We start from the raw sequence: 8,635 nt of genomic DNA on the forward strand, positions 1-8,635 counted from the left end.
TGTTATAGGACGTATAATAATGGAAAAAAATGAAATAATCAAATGTATGCATGTGTGGTGTCCCTCTCTCTCTCTCTCTCTCTCTCTCTTTCTGTGTCTTTAATTAATGATTATTACTGACATCTATACATGCAAGCAAAAAGTCGTAAACATAACAAGATTATTTTATTCAATATTCATTTACAATAATAAGATATCGCATTATAATTAAATCGATTATATTCACATAAGCAAATCTGCCAAATACTCTTCAAACTCTTTTTCTCTCGTTTTTTCCATGTCTTGTGCTGGCTTTTCTTTCCAAATATTTGACTCGTCTATATCAGTGCTTTCGATATTAGTTTGTGTCACAGCTGGACTAGGATTTGTCTCTGCTTTATTATCCAATTCTCGATTATCGGATGTAATAGACGTATCATTATTACTTTCTGGATTTGTGCCCAAACGTTTCAAAGATTTTTTCCTTTTCACCTCACGCTTTTGCGATCGATAATTAAGTTTTATCGAACATTCTGGACAAAGCCCTTAACATAAAAATAAGTCATTATTTTATGTAAGTCCTTTATAACGTACAACTGTTTTTAAATTAATAACATACTTAATTTTACTAAAGCGTTCTTTTTTTCGCCATGTTCTATATAGCCAAAATTAAGCTCCCAAGAACGCAGATTTTCCTTCTCATTGCACATTTTACTACCACATTCAAATTGTCCTTTCCCAGCTATTACTTCCTTCTCAGTTCTCCATCTCAGAGCAACCTAAATGTTGCATAAATTGTACTGTTATATAATAATGGAAATAACTTTTGTAATTAATCAAAATGCATACTCTTATACACAAGAGTAAAATACAAAATCGTGATGTGTGTCTCATACCTTATTATATTTATAATATGTGAGATTACATATGCAGTATTCCTTGAATAATTTGTCATAGTATTTTTTAGCTAATTTTGCGCCCCATGTTTCTGGAATATCCTTTTCTTGATCCCAGAGAAACTTGTGATTCTCTTTGATGACATCATAGTCAGTTTTGTCCCGGGACCTCAAAACAGGTCGAAACTTCAAGATCTGCTTGTTACAAAGTTTATGCAGTTATAACTTATACTTAATAATAAATCTGTCACAAGGAAATATAGATATTTATCAAAGCTGTGCTGTTAAGAAATAACAAGTCCGTTTCCTGCATGTTTAGATGCACTATGCTACATTTTATACGTCGAAAAAGATATATAATAATAATCTCTTTATTGTCCAGAGTAATGTACAGCAGATGGTATTTGGGCAATAATGTACCAACCTAACCAAGAGTCTTAATGAAATCATGAGAGTCGAGAGATGTTGTAAAGAAAAACATTAAAGAATTTAAGGGATATAGGAAGGATGATAATTAATAAGAATAATTATTTAAATGCAAGCCATTGGAAGCAGACCAAATAAGTATTACGAAGAGTTCTTAGATGTTTGACCAAATTGTGTTAATGTGACCAGCATACTTTATTAATCATACCAATGAAAGGATGTCATACAAAGAGAAATAACATCCAATGTTTGAATAAATTTTCAAGCATGTATAATATAAACATTATCTAATATTAATCGCATAACATAGTGGAATGTAATTAGATACTATATAAACACGGATTTGTTAATTTTTATATTAGTATGATCAGAATAAAATGGCCAAAGATTGGCTAGACATTTTTAGAAAAATTAGCATGTTCAAGCTCCGAAGAGAAAAAAAGAAAAAACAATTAAATCTGTGTAAAAAATATTTAAAAAAAAAAAATGGAATTAAATGGAATGAAAATTTAATGTGTAAGTGACAAAAATATATTTCTCCAATAAAATCAAGCTTCCAGATTATAATATGAAAGATTTAACTTACGTATCCCGCTTCGATAACGACACAGATTTTCCATAAAATGTCAAATAATCATTTATGAGTTTTTTGTGTCTGTCGTAAGCTGACAAATGTGCGTAAGCCGGAAACATCTTCGCCGTTAAATATTTTATACTTTCTACGAGATTTCGCAATCTTTCATTGAACTGTATATTAACTGAGATCTGGAATTCTAATTCCGATTATGCCACTGTTACCACTGATCTGATAATCTGATCATCTAATATCTAATCAGCTGTGATCAGCTGATGTTCCACGAACGTCATTGCGCAAACGCAGATAGAACAGAAAAAACCACATACATACAAATATATTACTTAAATGTCGCTGCGAATCACTTATGATAATTAAAATATACAAATGAGGATTAGAGATAACAATAACAGTAACGTTTTCTATAAATTTATTTTATTTAGCTTTACAATTATTATTATATGTGATAACAATTATTATGATAATATTTGTTAATTGGCGTTGAATATGACGTGGTAAGTAAATTAATAAATTTGCAAAATAATTGAAACGTTTTATGTATATATATGAGATTGCAAGCTTATACAAAATATATATATTATGTATTTGCGTACACCAAACAGGAATCCTTTAAAGAAAAACTATCTAACCCAGAGACCAAGTTTTGCGTCACCGCTTTTATCCCATGTGGAAGATCAAGAATTAGATCTCGTTGTTCAAAGACTCATCTAGTACGTATTTTTAATAAAAATGATTATGATTCATATGTGTATATAACAATTATATATTTGCACATCATGACTTTCTTTCTATGACAATTTGCAAATACGTGCACTTTCATACAATGCAATTATATTTTTCTTTTTATAAAAGATTATATTTATATATTGTATTTATCATGAGTTCTTTTCCAAAAATATTTAAGAGTAGTACAACATATTTGTGCTTTTTTTCAAGTATTGAAAACACAATAAGAAAATTAACTAAGGAAATGAAGAAATATATAGGAGCTTTGGTAAATTTGGATAGAGCGGATCAACGATTAAGTATGAATCTCATCAGTTGTGGGTTAACTCAGAGTAATGATGAGTACAGAAGAATAGTGGAGGAGTACTTTTCTGTTGCTACACAAGTAAGTTAATGCACGTGTCATTAATATTCTTGTTGGAGAGAACATAATTCATATTATATTTTTAAATTATCAGGTAGGAAAAAATGTTCAAGAAATGACTAATTTGTGCCATAAGACCTTTATAGAACCTCTGAAAAAATTTAGAAATGAATTTGTCACTATTGCTGCGGCGTTAACAAAGCGCGAAGATCTAGTGGCTACATGGAAATATTTATACAATCGTGTAAAGAAGCTGCAAGAGAAGAAAGATAGAACTGCGAGTCATATCGCGAAATTGGAGAGAGAACGCAGAGCCGAGGAAGCGGCCTCTAAAGAATTGAAGACTGTACACGCTCAATTACTCACAGAGTTACCGGCGTTTCTCGAAAAAAGATTAGAATACATCAATCCGAGCATTCACGCTGTGATTATGATACAATTAAATTATTACGGACATACAACGCAATTGTATACCCAGTTGATGCCCGTTCGGTATTCTTTCGAATTTGCATTGAACTCGACAGTAACTGAAGAAGAATATCAACAAGTTGTAAGCACCGAACTGAATAGGTTGAGAGCATTAGCTATAGTGAAGGACCATTAAATAAATGTAACACTTTTCCAGAAATATTTCTAAAACTATATAACTTTAAACATATATATTTAAGACAAGATTATTTTCAAATAAAAATATATATTTCTTTGTTAAAATTCTTTGTTAAGAATAACAATACCAAAAAGATAAATGAGATGATGATAAGCATTGTTAAAAGAATGTTTTTTTATTTTGTGGAATGGTGTTAAATAACTATATAAATATATTCATCGTGTGCTTGGCAGTATGTACATTCTAGACTTTTCACGTTTGCCGCTTGAAAATGTGCTGTTCTCTAAGATGGAATCATTCCTTGTCTTCTTTTTACTTGAGAACCCATGCGGCGATTGTGATTGCCTTGCGTACTTTTGTATACATTTTTCTTATGTCTATTAGTCAGGACATCTTTGTTTTGCCCTTGACCTTTGGCTTTACCTTAAATAAAAAATTTAAGATATAAAATAGATGTACGGTCAAAAATGCAAATTTTTATGCATCTAAAAGATGTCACCAAAAGTTATTTAATTTATAAAGTCATGAACGAGCAGATTAAATAAAAAAGAGCCACAAGCAAAGCAGTTGCTCATGTAAGCGCTTAGTTAGAGATACAGTTCTTTATTAAATTATCACTACTTTTATGAAATACCATTTCAAAGTGCTAAATCAATATTTCACCTAAGATGTACAAAAATGACAAATTTTTATATTTAAAGCAGCACAATCTTTTTATATTCATGGAATAAGAATAAAGGAGTGTTTTTTAAATTTTATATTTATTATAATGTTTTAATGGCTTTACGAGATTATATATAAATGGTTTTAAAAAAATTATATAAGTAAATTTGCAACATACCAACTACATCACGCGCATTTTTGCCTTCTCTTGTCGATTGTCTCTGCTGTTCGACTTTAGCACGTAATTCCGCTGGATTCTGTACGAAATGGTCATTCTGTACTGGCTTCTCATCTTCAACTTCGGTTTCATCCTCAGAACTAACATTATTTTTATCGCGTGCACAAAGTATCTAAATACAAAAAAAATTTCTTGCATAAAAGATAAAATTTACATATTGATAAAATTACAAATTAAAGATAAAAATACAGTATCTAAACTAACTCTTGGAATAGTAAATGGTTTGGCGTCTATTTCTGTAGAATCATCCAATGCATTACCACGAATGTTATGACTGTCATATGTATCGTCATATTCATCATCGTAATTGTCGACAATGCTATACTTCTCATAAATTTCCCGAGATTTCTTGATTTCAGATTTATCATTCAACATTTCATTTGCATCTTTGTACTTATCTTTCCTGGTAGAAAAAAGATATACAATAAACTTCTCTATTTTCTAATTATCGAAATCAAGTTACCTGTCTATTCTGGAATCTCTTCTCACTACTCATCTTATTTTAATGATATATAAGCAAAATGAAAACATTTGTTTGTTACTTGCTTTCTTTTACTCATTCTGATGATCATGCTCATGCGATTATTTCAGTTTACATAGTAAAACAATTGTTCCAGAATAGAAGGATTTTACTGTAATATTTTAATAGAATTGTATGATAGTAAAACTTTTATTACAAGTTTTTTTTATAAATATTCAATAGCTTACTTTTTTCCCAAATAAATCCTCGATGTATCTATAACGTCCTGTGTCATAACATCAAATTCATCATTATCAAAAACATTTAACCTTTGAATACCAATCGCCGAATCTACAGCAGCTGATGCTTCCTAAGGGTACACAATGTAAATTAATTTTTGCTATTTGACAATTTGTTAATAAAAATTATTTTATTAGTTACCATTGGATCTGGTGGTATATATGGTAATGCCCTATCTAATTTTTTCAAATCATGTGATAAATTATTTTCCAGAACTGCATTTACTACAGATGTAACTTCATAATTGTAGTGCTTTAAACATAGCTGTAAGTTTTATAGGAGACCACACATAAATTTATATAAATACACATGATGTTTTCTTTATTTTGTAAGTGTACACATTAAAAGTTGGGGTCTTTTGTGCTTTTTAAATTAATTTAATATAGAAATTTCATATTTCAAATTTTTACCTGTATGAAACCTTCACCACAATCACACAAGATTTCTCTTACTTTTGAGATAAGAGACATCAATTCGTCAGGATCCCTTGAAGATTCTATCTTATTGTTTATACAATTCATATTATTGCAATGTTCTTTTTGTTGATTGCTTTGAACATTGCTAGATTCAGCAACAGCCATCTACACACATAACAGCAGGATGTTTACACAATAAATATTATCTATATGTTCACAAGACTTACATTTATATTATTGTGGGATGCATTAACTAGTGTTTTAGTATCTCCAATCGATGCGTACAATGATTGTATGATAAAATCATATTTTATTGCATCACTATTATGAAAGAATACTATGTGATGTAAAGAATACTAGGATAACAATATATATATATCTTTCTAATATAATTCTGTAATATTGTAATTTCTTAAAAAAGGATACATTTCAGGGCACAGTGTGGAAACAGTTTCAAGATCGACATTAATTGGATAAAACTCATGGTAATCAGTAATGAATTCCTTTTCGGACATAGCATTCATCAGTAAATTCAAATATTCATCTATACAATTTCTTATCTCACTTTCCTTTATTGCGTTCCTGAAAAAAGAGATAGAAGTAACATTAGTAATTTAATTATATCTCTTTAAGTAGAATATTCATATATTAAGAAAACTACATTTTCTCACACTTACATTTTTTCTTGAATATTTAATATAGGTTCATAGACAATAATTCGATAAAGATTTAATATTTCCACTCTAGTTACATCAAGACGATGTTTCAATTCGATATACTTTGGCATATTTTCATCATTATATGCTAATTTGTCTAATTTTTTATACATCTCAGGTATTGTATTCCCATAAAATACAATTAGTCTAGCAAACAGGAATACGATATAATGATAATATATATAACATTTGAACAAAATATATATCTGTATCAATGTAATAGAGCATAAACTTAGTAAAAATTCTTAATTATTAAAAAAATTGATTTTTAATAAAATAAAGTAAACATATGAATGTGTTTCTAAAAGAATTATGAAATCTACATTTTATTGATTAAATATGAATAGTAAAATAAAACTTATTTACTTGTTTATGAAGTCATCTCTATGAAATATGGTAACTACTGGAAAATAACTTTTTAATAATACAGTAAGAGTCGATGATACATCTAGAATGTACAATATCAAATCCTCTAAATTATACAATGTCATCTCGATGGAATCATTTTCTCTCTCTGAAAGCGCCACTGCTTCAGTTGTGTGACCTAGATGATCTTCGAATCTCCGTTCGACATTTTCGAAAGCCTACATTAATAAGAGTATTGACTAAATATAAAAATAAATCTATAATTTTAAAATTAACAAACCCTTATTCACAACTTTTTGTCAAACAGTAATTAATGGTGTGTCATATTCTTAAAAAAAAATTTCTCTAAAGAATTATATTTACTTATATTTATGAAAGTGGGATAACAAATCTAATGTAATTACCACCAATAATTAAAATGTATGACACAAAAAGTTGATTGTACTATTAAGCATCATACATCACCTTTATGAGACAGGTCACAGACTTTTTAAGATCATCATTGTACATTGGTTGCAAAGTAAATATGCTAGATATTATTTTTTCTATGACTTTAGCATTTTCTCTACCATACAGCTGACATAAATCAAATATAATTGGTATTGTAAATATATAATTGTCATATAATAAATTTCCAAGAAACGGACGGTTCATGTATTCTGTCGAACTTTCTTTGTTGGTAGCAAGACGTGCAAAAACCATAAGTACATTGTAACGAAGCTCTTCTAACGCTTCAATCATTCCTGATTCGCTAGGAAAATTTTCTAATGCATAAAAAGGTGGTGCCTCTTGTAAAAAAGATACTAATGTATCCATGATTGAAGTATTGTATACAATGTTGGACCAAAATCTAAATAAGAGAAAGACACTACATAGCAGTTGTATATGTATCATTGACATTATAAAAACTATACAAGTATTGTATATCATACCTATAAAATGGAAGATCAAGTAACCAATTTAAATCTTCGATGATATAACTTATAACTTCTATCCAATGTTCCCTAGCACCCATAATTTCTGATCCATCATCATTGTATATTTCTGGCACTTTGTAATGTAAAAAATAACGTTCGTCTGCCCATTTTATATTCTAAAAAGGTTAATGTTTAATAATATAAAATATTTAAATATTAAATATTTGCTGTATGTGTGTGGATGTGTGCATGCAATCACACAGCATTTATAACACAATAAATTTTTAATAATTTTTACATTTTTATAGTGTAAAAATTAACACATACCAATGCACTTATTACAATAATTACTCCATCATTTTTAATATTTAATTGCAGTTTCTCCAAAGGCACGCAATCGGGATTCTGTTTAACAGGAGGGCACATTAGATATATAGATATTTTTTTGTATGCTTTATCAATTATGTATCTATCTCGGTTTAATTATATGAATCACTTTGTTTTCCAAAATTACATTAAACATACGAAAAATCAATTACCTCGTAGTACTTCATGATTTTACGCGATGCATTATCTGTTAAAAACTTTGCTTGTTGCCGATTGTCAATTTGACAAATAAAATCTGTTTAACAAAAGAATCTCTTGACAAATGACAAATATCTAATAAAATCGGCGTGATAACAGCAGATAAATAATACAAAGTATGTTATATTAGATCATCAATTAACCCATGCAAAATCAAACTTTCCACAGTATAAAAAGCCGGGCAATTCCATTTTCTATATATTTTATGAGCATGTTGTATGTCAATGTATGTGTAGCTCCATGCATGTCTCACGGTCCACGGTGCCACGAAGGTTAAAGCCTATCACACACAAATTGGCATAGCTGCATATGCATAGCGCAAAGCCCGTATCAGACTCGAAATAAAATCGCCTATTGCATATTGATTTACATAGCATGCTC

At 29.2% G+C, this 8,635-nt stretch overlaps 3 protein-coding genes across 3 annotated transcripts; 1 reads left to right on the forward strand and 2 right to left on the reverse strand.

Moving 5' to 3' along the window:
- Positions 1–146: 146 nt before the first annotated feature.
- On the reverse strand, positions 147–2,184 carry LOC115235950 (protein FRA10AC1). Its single transcript, XM_029808105.1, has 4 exons — positions 1,888–2,184; positions 876–1,044; positions 599–758; positions 147–524 (listed from the first exon to the last, which is right to left on the reverse strand). The coding sequence occupies exons 1-4, from the start codon at positions 1,992–1,994 to the stop codon at positions 223–225; spliced, it is 738 nt and encodes a 245-aa protein (XP_029663965.1). The 5' UTR covers positions 1,995–2,184; the 3' UTR covers positions 147–222.
- LOC115235949 (bridging integrator 3 homolog) lies at positions 2,160–3,691 on the forward strand. The gene is made up of 4 exons (XM_029808104.1): positions 2,160–2,390; positions 2,499–2,606; positions 2,833–3,007; positions 3,081–3,691. Exons 1-4 carry the CDS (start codon positions 2,383–2,385, stop codon positions 3,588–3,590), a joined length of 801 nt encoding a protein of 266 aa, XP_029663964.1. The 5' UTR covers positions 2,160–2,382; the 3' UTR covers positions 3,591–3,691.
- On the reverse strand, positions 3,633–8,525 carry LOC115235945 (activating signal cointegrator 1 complex subunit 2). The gene is made up of 15 exons (XM_029808081.1): positions 8,398–8,525; positions 8,209–8,291; positions 7,997–8,074; positions 7,685–7,845; positions 7,218–7,602; positions 6,753–6,970; positions 6,348–6,533; positions 6,097–6,252; positions 5,898–5,991; positions 5,665–5,835; positions 5,396–5,518; positions 5,203–5,324; positions 4,699–4,897; positions 4,435–4,606; positions 3,633–4,016 (listed from the first exon to the last, which is right to left on the reverse strand). The coding sequence occupies exons 1-15, from the start codon at positions 8,399–8,401 to the stop codon at positions 3,877–3,879; spliced, it is 2,292 nt and encodes a 763-aa protein (XP_029663941.1). The 5' UTR covers positions 8,402–8,525; the 3' UTR covers positions 3,633–3,876.
- Positions 8,526–8,635: the final 110 nt, after the last annotated feature.

The sequence above is a fragment of the Formica exsecta genome, unplaced genomic scaffold (genome assembly GCF_003651465.1).
Source record: "Formica exsecta isolate Colony F162 unplaced genomic scaffold, ASM365146v1 scaffold237, whole genome shotgun sequence".
Classification (NCBI taxonomy): Eukaryota; Metazoa; Arthropoda; class Insecta; order Hymenoptera; family Formicidae; genus Formica; species Formica exsecta.